Source organism: Aquarana catesbeiana, linkage group LG13 (assembly GCF_042186555.1).
Source record: "Aquarana catesbeiana isolate 2022-GZ linkage group LG13, ASM4218655v1, whole genome shotgun sequence".
Classification (NCBI taxonomy): domain Eukaryota; kingdom Metazoa; phylum Chordata; class Amphibia; order Anura; family Ranidae; genus Aquarana; species Aquarana catesbeiana.
This window is the reverse complement of record NC_133336.1, coordinates 193,336,322-193,357,130: the sequence shown is the minus strand read 5'-3', so window position 1 is coordinate 193,357,130 and position 20,809 is coordinate 193,336,322. Positions and strand designations below refer to the sequence as shown.

Here is a 20,809-nt window from a genome sequence, read left to right as displayed (position 1 = left end):
ACTTGTTGTGGCCAGTGATGATAGATTAGATCTCTGTCAGGCCTGTTTGTGGGTATAAGAAGCGAGTGGTGTCAGATGTCTTCGGCATTGTGTTTTGCAAAGACATTTTGTATGTACAGTAAAATACTATGAGGATACAGTGCCTTGAAAAAGTATTCATACCCCTTGACATTTTCCACATTTTGTCATGTTACAACCAAAAACGTAAATGTATTTTATTGGGATTTTATGTGATAGACCAACACAAAGTGGCCCATAATTGTGAAATGGAAGGAAAATTATAAATGTTTTTGCAAATTATTTACAAATAAATATATGAAAAGTGTGGGGTGCATTTGTATTCAGCCCCCTTTACTCTGATGCCCCTAACTAAAATCTAGTGGAACCAATTGCCTTCAAAAGTCACTCAATTAATAAATAGAGTCCTTCTGTGTGTAATTGAATCTCAGAATAAATACAGCTGTTCTGTGAAGCCCTCAGAGGTTTGTTAGAGAATCTTAGTGAACAAACAGCATCATGAAGGCCAAGGAACACACCAGACAGGTCAGGGATAAAGTTGTGGTGATGTTTAAAGCAGGATTAGGTTAAAAAAATCCCAATCTTTGAACATCTCACAGAGCTCTGTTCAATCCATCATCCGAAAATGGAAAGAGTATGGTACAACTGTAAACCTACCAAGACATGGCCGTCCACCTAAACTGACAGGCCAGGCAAGGAGAACATTCATCAGCGAAGTACCTAAGGCGCCCATAGCAACTCTGGAGGAGCTGCAGAGATCCACAGCTCAGGTGGGAGAATCTGTCCACAGGACCACTATTAGTCGTGCTCTCCACAAATCTGGCCTTTACGGAAGAGTGGCAAGAAGAAAGCCATTGTTGAAAGAAAGCCATAAGAAGTTCAATTTGCAGTTTGCGAGGAGCCATGTGGGGACACAGGAAACATGTGGAAGAAGGTGCTCTGGTCAGATGAGACCAAAATGACACTTTTTGGCTTTAAATTAAATCGCTATGTGTGGTGGAAAACTAACACTGCACATCACCCTGAACACACCATCCCCACCGTGAAACATGGTGGTGGCAGCATCATATTGTGGGGATGCTTTTCTTCAACAGGGAAGCTGGTCAGAGTTGATGGGAAGATGGATGGAGCCAAGTACAGGGCAATTTTAGAGGAAAACATATTAGAGTCTGCAAAAGACTTGAGACTGGGGCGGAGGTTCACCTTCCAGCAGGACAACGACCCTAAGCATACAGCCAGAGCTACAATGGAATGGTTTAGATCAATGGTTTGGACCAGACCTAAATCCAATTGAGAATCTGTGGCAAGACTTGAAAATTGCTGTTCACAGATGTCTCCATCTAATCTGACAGAGCTTGAGCTATTTTGCAAAGAAGAATGGGCACAAAAGTCACTCTCTAGATGTGCAAAGCTGGTAGAGACATCCCCAAAAAGACTCGCAGCTGTAATTGCAGTGAAAGGAGGTTCTACAAAGTATTGACTCAGGGGGGCGCTATACAAATGTACACCACACTTTTCACATATTTATTTTAAAAAAATTTTGAAAACCATTTATAATTTTCCTTCCACTTCACAATTATGAGCCACTTTGTGTTGGTCTATCACATAAAATCCCAATAAAATACATTTGCGTTTTTTGGTTGTAACATGACAAAATGTGGAAAATTTCAAGGGGTATGAATACTTTTTCAAGGCACTGTAACTGACAGTAAACCTTTTTTGGTAAAATAAACCAGTGGTCTTCAAACTGCGGCCCTGGGATCGGATGAGGCCTTTTTACTTGCCTTTATTTTGCCCTTGAGGCATTATTCTGGTCACTGAACAACAATGGGGCATAATTCCTTCCACTGACACCAACGATGGAGGACTATTTCTCCCCCAATACCAAAGCTGAGGCATTGTTTACTCCCACTGGGCACAGTCTGGCCCTGATAAAATCTTAAGGACAGTAAACTGGCCCCTTGTTTAGAAAGTTTGGTGATTTACTAAAGACAAATAGGTTGTCCACTTTGCAAAGTACAGTTGCACTCTACAAGTGCAGTTGCTCCAGAGCTCAGTAAATGAGGTAAACCTTCACTTTGCAAAGAATACCCAATCACGTGTAAGGAAAAAAAAAAAAAACATTTTTGCTTGCACATGATTGGATGATGGAAGTCAGCAGAGCTTCTGCTTATTTACTAAGCTCTGGAGCAACTGCCACAGTCTTATTTGCCTTTAGTAAATCCACCCAATGAGGTTTGTATACATTTTACCTACATGATGGAAGAGATAATATTAAAGAACAGTTTAGTCAGTAAATATCCAAAAACAATATTAAAATTTACTTAAAGCACAAATAAATGTTTGCAGGATTTCTCAGGTATTGTACAACAAAAGATAAGAGCAATGGTATTAAACTGGCTTTAAACTGAAGGATATTTCAAGCCTTGACAGCACACCGTCTACTCCCAGCAACCAATCAAATTACAACATATCATTTAGTCCACTGTAGCTTAACTACTTGGCGCCGAAAGATGGCTGCAGCGCGGGCCTTAATTGCTGGGAGAGCGTCCATGGATGTGCTCCTGAGCAAGCGCAGTCTGCACGACCCTGCGGGTCACGAGCGGCGCGCTCTGTGATCAGCGAGTCTATGAAACTCGGCTGATCACAGATCCGAGTGAGGGGTCGATCCCGGCCCCTTACCATGTGATCAGCTGTCAGCCAATGACAGCAGATCACGTGATGTAAACAGAAGCTCGGTAATCGGTATTTTTTTCCCTCACGCTATTAGCGTGAGGGGAAAAAAAAGCCGATCACCAGTTTCTGTCAGAGGGACATCGGTCCCGAACTCAGAAAGCCGTGGCTGTGCTCACCGCCAGTGTCACCTGCCAGTGCCCGCTGTGCCACCTACCAGTGCCACCTATCAGTACCCACCAGTGCCCACAGTGCCACCTACCAGTACCACCTACCAGTGCCCACAGTGCCACCTACCAGTGCCCACAGTGCCACCCATCAATGCCCACCAGTGCTGCCAATCAATGCCCATCATTGTCTAATAATCAGTGCCACAGATCAGTGCTGCCTATCAGTGTCACCTACCAGTGCCCATCAGTGCTACCTATCAGTGCCACCTATCAGTGCCCTTCAGTGCCACCCATCAGTTCCAACCATCAGTGCCCATCAGTGACAACCATCAGTGCCACCCATCAGTGCCACCTCTTAGTGCCACCTCATCAGTGCTTATCAGTGCCACCTCTCAGTGCCCATTAGTGCCGCCTTATCAGTGCCCATCAGTGCCGCCTATCAGTGCCCATCAGTGCAGCCTATCAGTGCCCATTAGTGCAGCCTCATCAGCGCACATCAGTGAAGAAGAAAAATTACCTGTTTTCAAAATTTTATAACAAACTATGAAACAGATTTGTTTTTTTTTTCAAAATTTCAGTCCCTTTTTGTTTTATTTAGCAAAAATTAAAAAACCCAGCAGCAATTAAATACCACCAAAATAAAACTCTATCTGTTTGAAAAAAATGATAAAAAGTTAATTTGGGTAAACTGTAGCATGACCGCGCAATTGTCATTCAAAGAATGACAGCGCTGAAAGCTGAAAATTGGTCTGGGCAGGAAGGGGGTCTAAGTGCCCAGTAAGCAAGTGGTTAATAATGAAAGCTAACTCCTAATTGGCTGCCTTTGTGCAATTCAGCTCTTTTTTATTCAACTCATGGGTGGTCTTTTAGAAGGTAATACTTGCACAAATCTGCTGTTAAACTTCACAACTCAGATGCTTGTCCGTACTCTGACAACCAACTGCCAGTTTTCCCTTTCATCAACTGCCACTTTTTGCAATCAATCCTATAAAAATCCAAAAAACACACCACCAAGTCAAACAAAAGACATGAAACCAACTTGTTATAAGTCAGTCCATTAACATTAGTAGTTGGAAGGCCCAATAGAAGATGGGCGAGGATTAGGTGTTCTGATAGATGTTTTCTGGCTCATCGGACATTTCTTGGGCGGCTGCCAAACGACGCATAGATTTGGGCCTCACAGCAGAGTAGGTAATATTCTAAAAAAAAAATAAACATAAATAAATTACATAGGTTGGACTTGATGGACTTGTGTCTTTTTTCGACCTCACCTACTATGTAACTATGAAAATAAAACTAAGTCATAATAAAACAATGCAACCACCTCCCTTCTGCTGGACTGTATCAAAATGGCAGGATGGTGGCAGGTTTTAAATGGCATTGCAGAAATAAAGTACGGAGGGCCAGTGCAACCATTAGGTACAGAGACAATCTGATTAACTTTGTGCCTTTTGGTTGCTGTGATGCCCCTTCTTCCTCTGCTGCCAATTCTGATGATCTTCTGAATTCCTCTTCCAGTGATCCTGTGGGTAAAACTGCTCCTACTAACCACCAAAGGAAGGGGGCACATTGAGCAACAAGGAGGGGGGCCCACTGACCACCACTGAGCATCAAGAGGATACAGAGCATATAGACCAGTGATGGCAAACCTTGGCACCCCAGATGTTTTGGAACCACATTTCCCATGATGCTCAACTACACTGCAGAGTGCATGAGCATCATGGGAAATGTAGTTCCAAAACATCTGCGGTGCCAAGGTTCACCATCACTGATATAGACTATAAAGGGGGCACACTGACCACCAATGTTTTGAAGAAAAACACCATTCACCACCAGCAGTAATGGGACACTCGCCACTTACCACCAACATTTAAGGGGTCACACACTACTGACATTTAAAGGGGCACTCATCACCCACAACCACTACGAGGCAACATCTACCAACCTTGTTCAAGGGACTTTGCAATACTCACATTTACTTCTCCTTCATCTGTCCTCAGTGGAGCACCTATAATATCAGCAATAACAAGTTATAAGAATTCAATACTTAATGCACTTTGTTGAGTGAAGAACTGTTTTGAATTTTCGCAACAACAAAGCCCAGTCCTGGAATCCAATTTTTCCATTTTGACTTGGAGCAAATATGCCACAAGTGAAACTGGAGGATCAGCATTAAAGACAGGAAACCAGCATTTTTAGAAAAAAGGGCACCAATAGTATAATGTGTATTTCTCTTGGGCGTTTCCTTTAATAACAATAGGAGTGAAGAGGATGGTAGTAGGTTTGACCTCTTGCTTACTGGGCACCTAAACCCCCCTCCTGCCCAGATCAATTTTCAGCTTTTAGCTCTGTCACTCTTTGAATGACAATTGCGCGGTCATACAACACTGTACCCAAATTAAATTTTTATCATTTTTTCCCCACAAATAGAGGTTTCTTTTGGTGGTATTTGATCACCTCTGGGTTTTTTATTTTTTGTTAAAAAAAATTAAAAAAGACCGATTTAAAAAAAAAAAAAATACAAAACCGTTTTATATTTTGTTAATAAATTTTGCAAACAGGTCATTTTTCTCCTTCATTGATGTACGCTAATGAGGCTACACTGTTGGGCACTGATAGGCTGCATTGATGGGCACTGATAGGCTGCACTGATGGGCACCGATAGGCTGCATTGATGGGCACTGATAAGGCGACACTGATGGGCACTGATAAGGCAGCACTGATGGGCACTAATAGGCAGCACTGATGGGCACTAAAAGGCGGCACTGGTGGGCACTGATAGGTGGCATTGGTGGGCACTGAGAGGTGGCACTGATGGGTTGCACTGATGGGTGGCGCTGATGGGCGGCATTGAAGGGCATTGATAGATGGCACTGAAGGGCACTAATAGGTGGCACTGATAGGTGGCACAGATAGCTGACACTGATGGGCACTGATAGGTGGCAGTGATGGACACTGATGGGTGGCAGTGATGGACACTGATGGGTGGCAGTGATGGGCACTGATCGGCACTGGTAGGTGACACTGATAGGCAGCACTGCTAGGTGGCACTGATGAGGCACTGATTGACACCACTTGTGGGCATTGATAGGTGGCACTCGTGGGCATAGATAGGTGGCACTGATTGCTGGCACTTATGTACTGTGGGCACTGATTCGTGGCACTGTGGGCACTGATTCGTGGCACTGGCAGGTGGCACTGGCAGGCAGTACTGGTGGGCACATATGAGGCGGCTTCGCCTCTTCCTCTTCAGGACCGATGTCCCTTCAACAGAAGCCAGTGATTGGCTTTTTGGCTGACAGCGTGAGAAGAAAAAAATAAGATTACCGATCTTCTGTTTACATCACGTGATCAGCTGCCATTGGCTGACAGCTGATTATGTGGTAAGAGGTCAGGATCATCATTGACTCGGGTGATCACAGCACGCACACCTTCAGGGGGCATGGCGAGCCTGCAAAGGGGAGGACGTCAATAGACATACTCCCGGCAAAGCAGATCCGCGCTGTAGCCGTCATTCGGCTATAGCGCGGATCTTAAGGGGTTAAGGTGGACTGCAGGATGACCATGCATTTGTTACTCCCAACCAAGGAGACACCCACCCCAACACAAATGCAAGGGGCATGTGTATGTACAGCTGTGCAGCAGGGAATGCCTCGGGAGCTTATGATTGGTCAAGTACATTGACAGCTTCCTGGCGAGATCGTTGAAGTGGGTTCAGACTATGATCGGAACATGCCTGAGGTCATCCCCACTAGACATGTGCAGAACGTAAAAATTTGTTTCGTTTTGTTTTGGATAGATTCGTTATTTTACCAATTTTGTTTCATTGATTCGATTCAGAATTCTTTTGGTTTAATTTAGTTTTGTTTAGTTTATTTATTTTCAAACCAATTCCAAATTTTTGGAATCATTCGAATTCAAGTAGATCAAAAAATGATCAACCTATCCGAATTTGGTGTGAAGAATACTGGCCACCACATCTTTAGCAACCAATGACTACATTTTTTATTGCTGGCGTTCTATTGTTTACATTTTAGCTGTCAGCGGGGAAACCCACTGACAGCTAAAATGTAAACAAAATAATTCCGACAATTAAAAATTCGGAAAAAAAAACGCGTGGGGGTCCCCCCAGGGACGCAGCCGTCTAATGGGTAAAACATAGGGGTGGAGGTTACCCAGTGACGTAACCGGGTGACCCCTGCCCTCATATCTACCACACATTGGGAGAGTGTCATTCCCGAATGACAGATAAACATGGAGGCGGGGTTACCTGGGGCATACTCATTCACAAATAACCACCATTGCCTTCAGATGCATTGGAAAATACTTTTTACAGCTGCCTTTATGGTATGTTGACCTGTATTTATCAATTCTGCTCAACTAGGCAAAATGTGCAACAAGTTAACATAATAGGGCTGGTTTACTAAAACTGGAGAGTGCAAAATCTGGTGCAGCTCTGCAAAGAAACTGATTGGCTACCATGCACAGCTGCACCAGATTTTGTACTCTCCAGTTTTTGTAAATCAACCCTAATGACTTTCAATGGATCAGTTTTAACCGATTCCCAACCACAGCTGTAGAATAACATTTCTTAGCATCAAGCCCTGAACAGAGAACACTTTAATCTATGTAATATAATTTAATCTACACTGTATTGTCAAAAGTTTTGTGACACCTGCCTTTACACACATGAACTTTAATGGCATCCTAGTCTTAGTCCATAGGGTTCCATATTGAGTTGGCCCACCCTTTGCAGCTATAACAGCTTCAACTCTTCTGGGAAGGCTGTCCACAAGGTTTAGGAGTGTGTCTATGGGAATGTTTGACCATTCTTTCAGAAACACATTTGTGAGGTCAGGCACTGATGTTGGACAAGAAGTCCTGATTTGCAGTCTCCGCTCTAATTCATACCAAAGGTGTTCTTTCAGGTTGAGGTCAGGACTCAGTGTGCAGGCCAGTCAAGTTCCTCCACCCCAAACTCACTCATCCATGTCTTTATGGACTTTGCTTTGTGCACTGGTCAAAATCATTTTGTGGAGGGGGGATTATGGTGTGGGGTTGTTTTTCAGAGGTTGGGCTTGGCCCCTTAGTTCCAGTGAAGGCAACTCTTAAGGTGTCAGCCAGCATACCAAGACATTTTGGACAATTTCATGCTCCCAACTTTGTGGGAACAGTTTGGGGATGGCCCCTTCCTGTTCCAAAATGACTGCACACCAGTGCACAAAGCAAGGTCCATAAAGATCTTTGATAGACAAATTTGAGAAAGAATTCTATAGTCTTATAGACAATGCCTATACTGACAAAATAATTGACAAACAAATTTGGGAATTTGTTCGGACCCCATACCCAGTTATACCGACTTTTTATAGTCCACCAAAGGTACACAAGAATAAAATACCTCCTTCGGGACATCCAATTGTGTCTGGGTGTGGATCCCTCACGGAAAATCTGAGCAAGTTCATTGTTGAACAAATTCGACCCTTTGTGAACAAGCTGCCATCCTTTATCAAAGACACTATACATCACTTACAACTATTGGAGGTTATGTTTATACCACCCGATACCCTACTGGTGGCAGTTGATGATGAAGCTCTTTATAGCTCCATCCCCCACCAGCAGGGCAACAAGGTGATTAGCCATATTATCTCCCAGTCTTAAGAGATAATCGTCCATTTAACCAATTCCTCTTGATGGCCCTTGATTTTGTATTAACACACAATGTGTTTTCATTTGATGGTTCCCACTACCTCCAGGTGCAGGGCGTAGCGATGGGGACTTGTTGTGCCCCATCCTACGCCAATCTGTACCTGGGGGAGTGGGAACAGTCTTTTCTCTCTGACAATGTCTTTCTAAATATGACCCAACACATCATCAGTTGGCATTGTTACATAGACGACATTTTAATTATCTGGGGAGGCTCACCTGAGTTATTAACATCTTGCATCAGTGCCATGAACCAAAATTCTTATAATTTCAACTTCACTATGACATATAGTACTTCCACTATGAATTTCCTCGACATTACTATTTCAAAAGAGAAAAACGGCACCCTGACCAGCTCTCTGTACCGTAATACTATTCTACATGCTGACAGTGCCCATCCTACGTCTTTAATTAGATCCATTCCTTATAGCCAATACTTGTGATTACGTCGCAACTATAGAGAGGACTCAGTTTTCCAGAAGGAGGCGAATGGCCTGAGAGATAGACTGCTTCTCAGAGGTTATTCTCCTACCTGTTTAAAGAAAGCCTACAAAAAGGCGACCTCTAAATCAAGACAAAATTTGCTATTTAACAAATCTAAGAGCTCCAATAGAAATGAGAACAAACCCAATACTTTGAGAATTATTACTCATTATACTAAACAAAATCAGCAAATCAATAAAATTATCTCAAAATATTGGCATCTTTTGACTATTGACCCGTCTCTTAGTCCTTTTGTCCCTTTGAAACCCTCTATTTCCTATTGTAGGTCAAAATCTTTGAAAGATATTCTCACACAGAGTGAATTCACTGGTGAATTCCGCTCTGATCCGTGCAAACGGCCTGGCACATTCCGCTGTGGTGGATGCAACTTGTGTCAATACATGTATATTGGAGATAACATAATTTTACCCAGTGGCAGGCCTTTCAAACCAACTCATTATGCTAACTGTAAGACCATAGGCGTTATCTACATGCTAATGTGCCAATGTGGCTCATTTTATATAGGCAAGACAAAGCAGCAATTTTATAAGAGAGCATCTAGCCATATTGCTACCATGAAAAAGTTTTGCCCAGAACTACCCTTAGGACGACACATAAGGGATGCTTATGGGAGCAGGATTCCAAAAATCGAATTTCTCATCCTAGTTAGAGTACACCCCAACCCTCGTGGGGGGGATTGGAACAGGACCTTGCTACAACGTGAATCACGTTGGATACAAAATTTAAATACAATCACAGCTCCAGGTCTTAACGACATAATAAGTTATCGACCTTTCTTAGAGGGTTTCTCTTCAGGAGGATGGGAAGATTAATTTTGTTCAATATTTTTATAATTTCTCTCTTATTGAAATAAATATATGTCTGCAGCTAAATATGCATAATACAATCTATCTATTCTGCTCTGCATATGTGGAAATGTATATTTTTATGCTCTCTGATACTGTTGCTCTGCTCTGGTAGCTATGACTGTGCAATTATATCTATACCATTTTGCTGCTGTTTTTTACTATGTTTGCTTGTGCCCTCCTTTCTGCATTGTTCTCCTTCTTAATTCCTAATATCTTTCCATGTATCCGTCTCACATGACACACAAGATTTTCTATTTTTTTATTTATTTTTCCCTCCCTTTGCTCCCCGGCTTTTTCCACCCGGCGTGGGGGGGGCGCGTTCCGAAATACACTTGCATGGGTGTTGGGTGCGCCCGTCATTTATTTCACTGCTTAGCGGTGAATCTGCGTCGGTGCTCACTCAGCGCAGGACTCTGCCCTGTTTATCGGGGCTGGACCCTGCGCTCCTTGAGCAGGGGATCCCTTTTTTGCGCATGCTCAGTGACCGCTTTCATTCGTTTGTTTTTATTACGGCACCACGATGCCATTGCGCATGCGTAGTTACATTTTTTACATGCGACCAATCACATTGTGGTCGCAGTGACATCATTAACTAGCTTCCACGCATGCGTGAGCATTCTCTTTTTGCACTATATTAGAGCCACTCAAAGGATAGACATACATAGTTGCTGTGGCTCCGCTTCAGAGGGCATACGTACGGCTCTCTCGGTCATCTCCACAGACAGGTACTTACCACATATTAATGGGACATTCTCTACCCTTTTCTACCCCCTTCTCCTTATTTTTATGATTAGCCTTTATCTATGGAGACTATGTTGTCTTCATATATTTATCTGCTATTTACACAGGCATTTTCCTAGATTGGAGGATTCAGTATACCCCCTATGTTCTGTAAAGCAGATGTGTGACACTAGACTTCCTGGGCTATATATTTTTCTTTCTACTTCAAATTTTGGTAGGTGTTTGTTGGTGCGATGCCTTCCCGAAAAAACATCCCTGTAGATATACAGTGGGGACGAAAAGTATTCAGACCCCCTTACATTTTTCACTCTTTGTTATATTGCAGCCATTTGCTAAAATCATTTCAGTTCATTTTTTTTCCTCATTAATGTACACACAGCACCCCATATTGACAGAAAAACACAGAATTGTTGACATTTTTGCAAATTTATTAAAAAAGAAAAACTGAAATATCACATGGTCCTAAGTATTCAGACCCTTTGCTGTGACACTCATATATTTAACTTAGGTGCTGTCCATTTCTTCTGGTCATCCTTGAGATGGTTCTACACCTTCATTTGAGTCTAGCTGTGTTTGATTATACTGATTGGACTTGATTAGGAAAACCACACACCTGTCTATATAAGACCTTACAGCTCACAGTGCATGTCAGAGCAAATGAGAATCATGAGGTCAAAGAAACTGCCTGAAGAGCTCAGAGACAGAATTGTGTCAAGGCACAGATCTGGCCAAGGTTACAAAAAAATTCTGCTGCACTTAAGGTTCCTAAGAGCACAGTGTCCTCCATAATCCTTAAATGGAAGACGTTTGGGATGACCAGAACCCTTCCTAGAGCTGGCCGTCCGGCCAAACTGAGCTATCGGGGAGAAGAGCCTTGGTGAGAGAGGTAAAGAACCCAGAGATCACTGTGGCTTAACTCCAGAGATGCAGTCGGGAGATGGGAGAAAGTTGTAGAAAGTCAACCATCACTGCAGCCCTCCACCAGTCGGGGCTTTATGGCAGAGTGGCCCAACGGAAGCCTCTCCTCAGTGCAAGACACATGAAAGCAGCATGGAGTTTGCTAAAAAAAACACTTGAAGTACTCCAAGATGGTGAGAAATAAGATTCTCTGGTCTGATGAGACCAGAATGGAACTTTTTGGCCTTAATTCTAAGCGGTATGTGTGGAGAAAACCAGGCACTGCTCATCACCTGTCCAATACAGTCTCAACAGTGAAGCATGGTGGTGGCAGCATTATGCTGTGGGGGTGTTTTTCAGCTGCAGGGACAGGACGACTGGTTGCAATCGAGAAAAAGATAAATGTGGCCAAATACAGGGATATCCTGGACGAAAACCTTCTCCAGAGTGCTCAGAACCTCAGACTGGGCCAAAGGTTTACCTTCCAACAAGACAATGACCCTAAGCACACAGCTAAAATAACAAAGGAGTGGCTTCACAACAACTCTGTGACTGTTCTTGAATGGCCCAGCCAGAGCCCTGACTTAAATCCAATTGAGCATCTCTGGAGAGACCTAAAAATGGCTGTCCACCAACATTTACCATCCAACCTGACAGAACTGGAGAGGATCTGCAAGGAGGAATGGCGGAGGTTCCCCAAATCCAGGTGTGAAAAACTTGTTGCATCTTTCCCAAAAAGACTCATGGCTGTATTAGATCAAAAGGGGCTTCTACTAAATACTGAGCAAAGGGTCTGAATACTTAGGACCATGTGATATTTCAGTTTTTCTTTTTTAATAAATCTGCAAAAATGTCAACAATTCTGTGTTTTTCTGTCAATATGGGGTGTTGTGTGTACATTAATGAGGAAAAAAATTAAATGAAATGATTTTAGCAAATTGTTGCAATATAACAAAGAGTGAAAAATTTAAGGGGGTCTGAATACTTTCTGTCCCCACTGTACATATTTAGATATTTTTTCTAACGACATACTTTCCCTAATCCAAATATTTAGATCTTGAGGTCTTTCTTGACTGTGTGGTGCTGCGTGATCCTCGCTGGTAATACCTGGGAGTGAGGGTTGGAAAATCTTCTATAACATCTGTCTAGCTGCTCAGCTAACTTTTTATTGGTCACGTGGGATATCAAGTGGATTTCTATGATGTAAGATACCTTGCTTGTATACGTGATTTTGTATTGCTGCCATATGCTTTCACTATAACTTAACATAAGTCCGTTAATTATGTACTAATATGTGATATATATGTTTTCATAGACTTCTGACTCTATATGCTTGAATAAAATCCCTGAAGAAGGGCATTCAGTCAGAAACGTTGGGTCAAGTAAAGAGAGTTGTTTCATATGTATTTACATCCATCTACTACTACAGTATATGGATTTGTATACTTGACATGATCTATATTTATTATTATTTATTTTTTACATTTTGATTGTTAATATTTGATAAAGATGTATATATTTTTTACATTTATGTGTTTTCGGTCACTTTCAAAGTCCCATCTTCCAGGGGGTTTCTTTTTGTTTAGTTCCAGTGAAGGGAAGTCTTAAGGTGTCAGCCAGCATACCAAGATATTTTGGACAATTTCATGCTCCCAACTTTGTGGGAACAGTTTGGGGATGGCCCTTTCCTGTTCCAAAATGACTGCACACCAGTGCACAAAGCAAGGTACATAAAGACATGGATGAGTGAGTTTAGGGTGGAGGAACCTGACTGACCTGCACAGAGTCCTGACCTCAATCTGTTAAAACACCTTTGGGATGAATTAGAAAGGAGACTGCGAGCCAAGCCTTCTCGTCCAGCAACAGTGCCTGACCTCACAAATGCACTACTGGAAGAATGATCAAACGTTCTCATAGACACACTCACACTAAACCTTGTGGACAGCCTTCCCAGAAGAGTTGAAGCTGTTATGGTTGCAAAAGGTGGGCCAACTCAATATTGAACGCTACGGACTAAGACTGGGATGCCATTAAAGTTAATGTGCGTGTAAAAGCAAGCGTTCCAATACTTTTGGCAATATAGTGTATTTGTTTAAAGAACTAGTTCACTGACAACCGGGAACCAATCAGCATGATTCCTAATCACGTGACCACCATGCCAGTTAATCATGGTGATCATATGGTTTGGTTTACAGTGCAATGCACAGTGACAGCTGAAGCCAGTCAATTTCTATGTAAAGTCTATGCGAACCCATGGACAGCTGACTTTCTGCTTCAGTAATGGTACTGGCAACCTCAAGCAGCTTCTCCCCTTCCACAATCACCAATAACAGCAAATGCAAACAGTATTTAATTGATTACTATTACAAAACCTACAGAGTTTTAACATTGTATGTTTACATTATATCCAGCACCACTTTGAAATGTAAAGTTTACATATACGTCAAGATAAAATTATTTATACTGCATTACCTGTCATTGGGTCTTGGTTGTTTACAGAAGAGCGACGTTGACGGAACATGTAGAAAAACCCCAGGATAGCAAGGATGAGGAGAAGTAGAGTTACCGGGCAAATTATAAGAAGATATATGCTAATGGTTCCTGTGAAAAGACAGTACTCATCAACGTAAAATTTATCATTGCTACATGCAGGACTCTGTATATTTGTATTGATTCCTATCCGCTCATTACTGAGGAAGTTGTCCAATATAAAGTCCTCTTTAAACCTTTATCATTAAGGGCTTCTCAAAAGCTTAGGGACCACTGAGAGAAGTTCAACCCTGGCAGAATTTAAGCTAATTTTCCCATAATTAACTAATTTGGTCCCATGCCAAAATATTACATTATATTTATTTTATTTTTTTAAATCAAATTTTATTTGGAAAAGTTTTTGATACATGAACATCAAACAAGACTGACAAATTATGCCACACAGAGCATTGAAGAAGAAAAACAAAAACATATCCATGGAGCATACCTATACAGTAAGAGGCACTTAAGTGATTGCTGTGACATCATATTGACTTCCAAACATTGATATCCAGAAAAAGATATCAAGGAAAAACAATAAAGAAAAAACAAAACTTGTACAGTTTAGTACAGTAACTTGTACAGTAATGCCCCATACACACGGTCGGATTTTCCGATGGACAATGTCCGATCGGAGCGTGTTGTCGGAAATTCCGACCGTGTGTGGGCGCCATCGGACATTTTCCATCGGATTTTCCGACACACAAAGTTGGACAGCAGGAGATAAAATTTTCTGACAACAAAATCCGATCGCGTCAATTCCGACCGTGTGTGGCCTGTTTCGACGCACAAAGTGCCACGCATGCTCAGAAGAAATTCTGACACGGGACAGCTCGTTCTGGTAAACGTAGCGTTCGGAATGGATACAGCACTTTCGTCATGCTGCAATGTTCAAAATGGTTTAATACAGCGCACTCTCTTCTTTATAATGTGACAAGAATTAAGTAGTTTTGCTGCTCATATTCACACACACTTCTCACAAACTTATTTCGTTACTATTTATTGGGATTCCCTCAATATATTTTGATTTCTCACATCTGACAACAAAATTTTTAGTTTTTTTTGGACTTTAATGTAGATTCTTTTTTTTGTGTTTCTCTTTTTTATTTTATTTTTTTTGGTGATTTTGATTTGTATTCCCGAAAATGTTTGTGTGTGTTTTTGGTGACAAGTTCCCACAACACCATTGATATGTTGTTCTATGTAATCTGTAGGAGATTGTTTGGTGTTGTTGTCCCTTGTTAATTTCACATTGTACTTTAGAAATGTACCTGAATCGTCACCAACAAACTGTCCTTTTTGGATGAAAACACACACAGGAGAGTAGAATTTACCCAAAAAAATTTTAGTAAGGGCTCACAACTTAACAAAGAGGGAGGCAACGCTGGAGAAACTGCAGAAGTGGGCGAAGCCTGGGACCCCCAGGGCAGACATCAATTATTTAAAAGCAAAATTGGTGGCCTGAGGAGTCCATATCATAAGGGAGGGCAGTCTGGTCCAGAAGTCCCAGAGATCCAGAAAGCAGCAGATGACATCTGTGTCCCCAGGCTGTGGTCATACGAGAGACTGCATCTTCTGTCAGACCAGACTGAACCCAGGGCAATCACTCTTTGGTCTTCCTTCCACGCTTCCTTACAGGCTTTGGCTGTGGTGGTGGAGTTGTGGCAGGAGGAGGAGGAGGAGGAGGAGGAGGAGGAGGAGGAGGAGGAGGATCGTCCCTCTCAATGACATCCGTGTGTCAGTTCCCCACTCTCCCCCTTACGAAGGACTTTATAAATCAGGTCCTCAGAGATCTTGCGTTGACCCTCCTGCATGCCCTGCAATTTTGTGGCAGCCATGCAGGCAAAGGCCTTTTCAGGACTGGGGAAGGCTCTGAGGGACGCAGAAGCCTCCTGGATCAGCCTGTACGCTGAATCCTGCACGGGACTCGGAGTGGCCTTCCTGGCTCGTTTATATGGCAGGCGGAGGGGAGGGACCTGAGACTCAGTCAGGCTGCGACTTGTCCCAGGCTTCTCTTGGCTGCCACTTAGCCCCACCTCCTCCTGGCTGCCACTAATCCCCGCCTCCTCCTGGCTGAAACTAATAATCCCCGCCTCCTCCTGACTGCCACATTCCACAGCCTCCTCCTGGCTGAGGTCTTCCTGTGTATGAAAAAGGGACATAGTTTTAGTTTTTTATTCATCAATCACACACAATTTTCACCTCCTGACTGCTGCAAATTGAATGTTAACAAATATAACAGACTATCCTTCTGAGCCCAGCAGTTTTCATTCTTTTCCCAATTTTGGGTGCCCACTACTGTCTATTGATATGTAAAACACTTTCAATCAGCAATTAGTGATCAATAATAACATCTAATAAACAGAATTTATTTATTGCCCAGAAATCTGTTGAAGAATGCTATACCTGACTCCAGCTGGGCTCCTCCACTTCTTCCTGGCTGGAAGGCCCAGGTTGGCCATTGGAAGCCTCAGCTGGGGTGGAAGGAAGAGTGAAAGGAAGAGTGGAGAGGGATTCCCTGACTTCAGTGTGGTCTGACAGAAATCGCAGTCTCTCATAGTACCACAGCCTGGGGACATAAACGTCATCTGCTGCAGCTCCGGACCTCTGGGAATCTGTGACCTTCTTGCGCTCCCTAAGATAAGTGCTCCTCAGGCCACCAATTTTAGCTTTCAAATAAGGGATGGTTGCTGTGGGGACCACCGGCTTCACCAACTCCAGCAGTTTCTCCAGCGCTGCCTGCCTCTTCTGTTTGTGATTATAGTGGGGGTGTCTCACTTGCCACAGACAGGGCAGCTCCCTGTACTTGTCTATGAACAGGGGCAGGAAATTGTGGTCGTTGAACCCATCCATTTTCTCTGTAAGACACAACACAAGACAAAGCCTAATGTCAGGCCAAACTCCCCTAATCTTGTTACAATATAGGCTTCCATTTCAAAGCAGTATAGGCCCAAGTTTAGATCCTACCTTCGTTAGCACGATCGGCGTCTCCGATGCTCCTTCCTCCGCTCACAGATCGTACGTAAGACGCGCGCGTTACGATTTATACACACTGCGCATGCGTATAACTCCGCCCGCCCCTGACGTTCTTTCTAGTCTATTCCCCGCCCCTTTTCGTTCGGTGCAGTGGGGGAAGAGCACATGGCGGATAGACAGCAGGATCGTGCTAATTGTAGCAACGAGGAGGAGGAGGAGGAGGAAAGGCTGGAGCCTGAAACGTCCCGATCCAGAAGGAGATTAAAGGACTCAAATATGTCCTTTGGGGAGATGTTGGAGATGGTGGACATCCTGAAGAAGGCCGACTATGATGGAAAGTATGGGCCTTACCCCAACCCCAATGTCAGAAAGGCCAAGATCATGGCGAAAGTGGTCAGGAGTCTGCACCGGAAATTCGGGGTACGACGATCGAAAGATCAGCTCAGGAAGCAGTGGTCGGACCTGAAATTACGAGAAGACGAGCAGTACAGAAAGATCCGGAGATTGCTGCAAAAAAGTAAGTAGTTGTGCTGTGTTCCTATTCTTTATGTTTCTTACGTTCGTGCTGCTCCATGTGCTTTTAGGAACTGTTGTACAGTTTAAAATGGCAACTTTCATGTTCATGGGCACATTATTCGTTCGGATCACACATTGTTATTTCGGACGATAAAATACCATTGTTTAGGCCATATGCATTTGGCCACCATTTTGACGCCCTATACTTGTCTTCAAAGAATTGGGTTGTGTAGATGGCTTTGTTACTAGAATGAAATGCAAACTAGATTGTGTGTAAGGAGAGGACACTCAGCAGCTGTTTTCACATCTGGACACTGGAGCACTAGTGTGGGACACAAGTACACCATTTTTATTAGGGGGGCCACACAGGTGCCCCAGTGTATACTATAGGGGGGGCTACATCTGTGAAGCTTTTACCAAACAGGTAAAGTATTGCAGCTTGACAAAGGGCACTAAAAAAGCTACATCTTGGAACTCTGCTAAAATAGACAATTGTACCCCACTTCCAAGCAATGTTTCATCTTTATAGTTCTGACATTAAATATCTGTGTGCTAAGTATACCATTTTTGTTTTACATAGGGGAGAAAAGACTCGGAGGACACCCCTCATCCGAGGAGACCAGAGCCCCCCCCCTCTGGAAGAAGGGGAAATCCACCCAACACAAGATGAGCAGGAGGAAGAAGACGTGGTGGAAGTAGTCACCACAACAGGTGAGTGTCTGCAACCACAGGCTCCGATAAGAGATGGATGGCGGCATATTTTTTAGACCTCATTTATTTTGGGTTTCCTCTCTTTTTAGGTGATCGTGAGGTTGTGGATCCAGATCCTTTCACATCCGAAAGTGCCCAGATCGTGATCGGGGAGATCATGGGGTGTAATTTACAATTGGAAAACATCAAGCAAAACATCAATGATGTTATTCCAAAATATAAAAACATCATTGATGTTTTGGGGCGAGTTTAAAACCCCTCCAAATCACTTTCTTCTTTTGTGTGCTACAATGTGCTAAATGTTTTTGTGATTTTTCCCAAAGCCAAATTTGGAGGATGCACACAGTGTGTCAACATGTGCTATCTGCCATCACGGGAGATCAATGGACGCGTTTTGGGGGTGCAACCCCTTCCTCAATAATAAAGTAGCAGTGAGGAAGGGCTTTCTCCCCCAAAACACATCCCTTAATCCCCCGTGATGGCAGGTCGCACATGTTGACATTGGGAAATTTGTGTGCATCTTCCAAATTTGGCTTTTCCAGGGGTGATTTCCCCCCATCTGAACGCAATATCAAACACAGTTCCTAAATACTCATGTCTGATATTGCCTTCCAGTTGTACCAAATGTGAACTTTGTAAGATCAAGATTTGTGTCTTTCTTGTGGGTTTTACACAGGCCTGTTTTCTATAAAATGGACATTTTGATTTTGGATAATGACACCACAAAAATTGTTATACAACAAACATGTTGGTTTGTCAGAAAAACCTTGGGTAAATGCACATGTGATTGTGCAGGTATTAAAAAGATTGTTCATCAAGAATGTGTGGCTTATTGTCTCACGCTACAACACTTTTGGGGTGATGTAATTGTTGTTTTATGAGAAAATGGGGGTTATTTCCTAAGGGGAAATCCACTTTGCACTACAAGTGCAGTTTCAGTGCAGTTGCAAGTGCACTTGTAGTGAAAAGTGTCTTTACATTTAGTAAATAACAGCCAACAGTGCTTTGTATAAGGTTACACAATCACGACATTTTCTGCACTCCACACATTTCTGTCAGGGTCAGCTCAAACAAACACAAGCAGTAAATGTCCACAAAGAAGAGCCTGGGGGGAGATGCCTGTCGAGAACTTGAGGTCCTGCAGGCTTCTCCCTGTGGCCAAATACCGCAAGGTAGCGACCAACCTCTGCTCCGGAGTGATGGCTTGCCTCATGCAGGTATCCTGTCTGCTAATATAAGGGGTCAGCAAAGCCAACAAACGGTGAAACACGGGGTCCGTCATCCTGAGAAAGTTCCTGAAATCATCAGGATTATTCTCACGGATCTCACGGAGCAAAGGCATATGAGAGAACTGGTCACGCTGGAGCAACCAATTCTTGGTCCATGAACTCCTCCCCACCCTGTTCATGGACTGGACTTGTGTCAAGGTCAGGACCCCAACACCAAGCCCCCGCACAGCACGAACTCTACGAGGAGTACGCATACGAAACATGGCTAGAAAACGGTCGGCTGCTCAGAACGAAGTAACAGAAGGCACTGAAGAACAGCAAGGCCTGTGAAGAGCGACCTGAAAAACAGCAACGAGCAGGCAAGATCACACAGAAAACTCTGATACGAACTGACTGCACGCACTGAAGAGCAGATACAAACCCACAAGCACAAACTGAACAGCAGAAAACGATCTGAAAGCCACGAGTCTGAGAGGTGTGTTTGTTAAAGTGTTGGGTTGGTGACACTAGATACATAATGGTTGTAAGCATAAAGGTGGAACCAAGTTCTTGAGTACAAAGTAGCCTTCCCTATGGAAAGTGTGTTTTTTAAAGTTTAGGTAAACTCTACATCTATTTTTCAGTATGAATGACATCATGCCTCACTGCTTACAGTTTTCTTAAACAAATAAGAAGCAGTATTGTAAGCCTACAATGTAAGCTGCTTGAGTTGCCCATTGGGTTGCCCAGCTGGTGGATCTAATAGGCAGCCCAATGGCCAACTTTAGGATGCAAGCTGACAATGCTGCTGCTAATTGTGAGGCAGTTTGTAGGCAGGTGCAGTCTGTATTCTCCACTACAGGTGGTGCTCAACCAAAGCGGAAATGCAGAAGAGGAAGGAAGTTGTGAGGAACTTGGTTCCGCTATAACTTCCTGTGGTCACAAGGAGATCTCTCCCATGTGACTCCAGGGACCATCTAGGGTCAGGCACAGTCTACTTAAGACCATGACTCCCAGGCTTGGCATACTTTATGCCAGTGGCTAGTGTAGGTTTCCCATCTTGCAGGGACAGTACTTAGAGGTAGGTAAAGGTTCTGGAGGAGTTGGGACAGTGCAATGACTACAACCTTCTCTCTCTAGTAAGCCTCACGCATTCCGCTCCTCCTTGCAGACACTGTCAGAATATTTAAGTCTTCAGACCGTTATTATAGTTCGTAAGTAGCTCCGGACGGATGTGCCTACCCACCAGGCCTGATGAAGTTTTGTTGGACCTTTCTTAATTCATATCTTTTTATTGAGAAATTTCATTAAAAAC

General features: G+C 43.2%; 1 protein-coding gene across 1 annotated transcript in view; it reads right to left on the bottom strand.

The window, feature by feature from the left end:
- Positions 1–298: 298 nt before the first annotated feature.
- LOC141117205 (Fc receptor-like protein 3) overlaps positions 299–20,809 on the bottom strand; it is an 80,207-nt gene continuing 59,696 nt past the window's right edge. The window contains exons 9-11 of the mRNA XM_073609915.1: positions 14,027–14,155; positions 4,835–4,869; positions 299–4,060 (exon numbers count right to left, since the gene is read on the bottom strand). Coding sequence (XP_073466016.1) covers positions 3,962–4,060; positions 4,835–4,869; positions 14,027–14,155 — 263 coding nt within the window. The 3' untranslated portion in view covers positions 299–3,961. The remainder of the gene's footprint in view (positions 4,061–4,834; positions 4,870–14,026; positions 14,156–20,809) is intronic.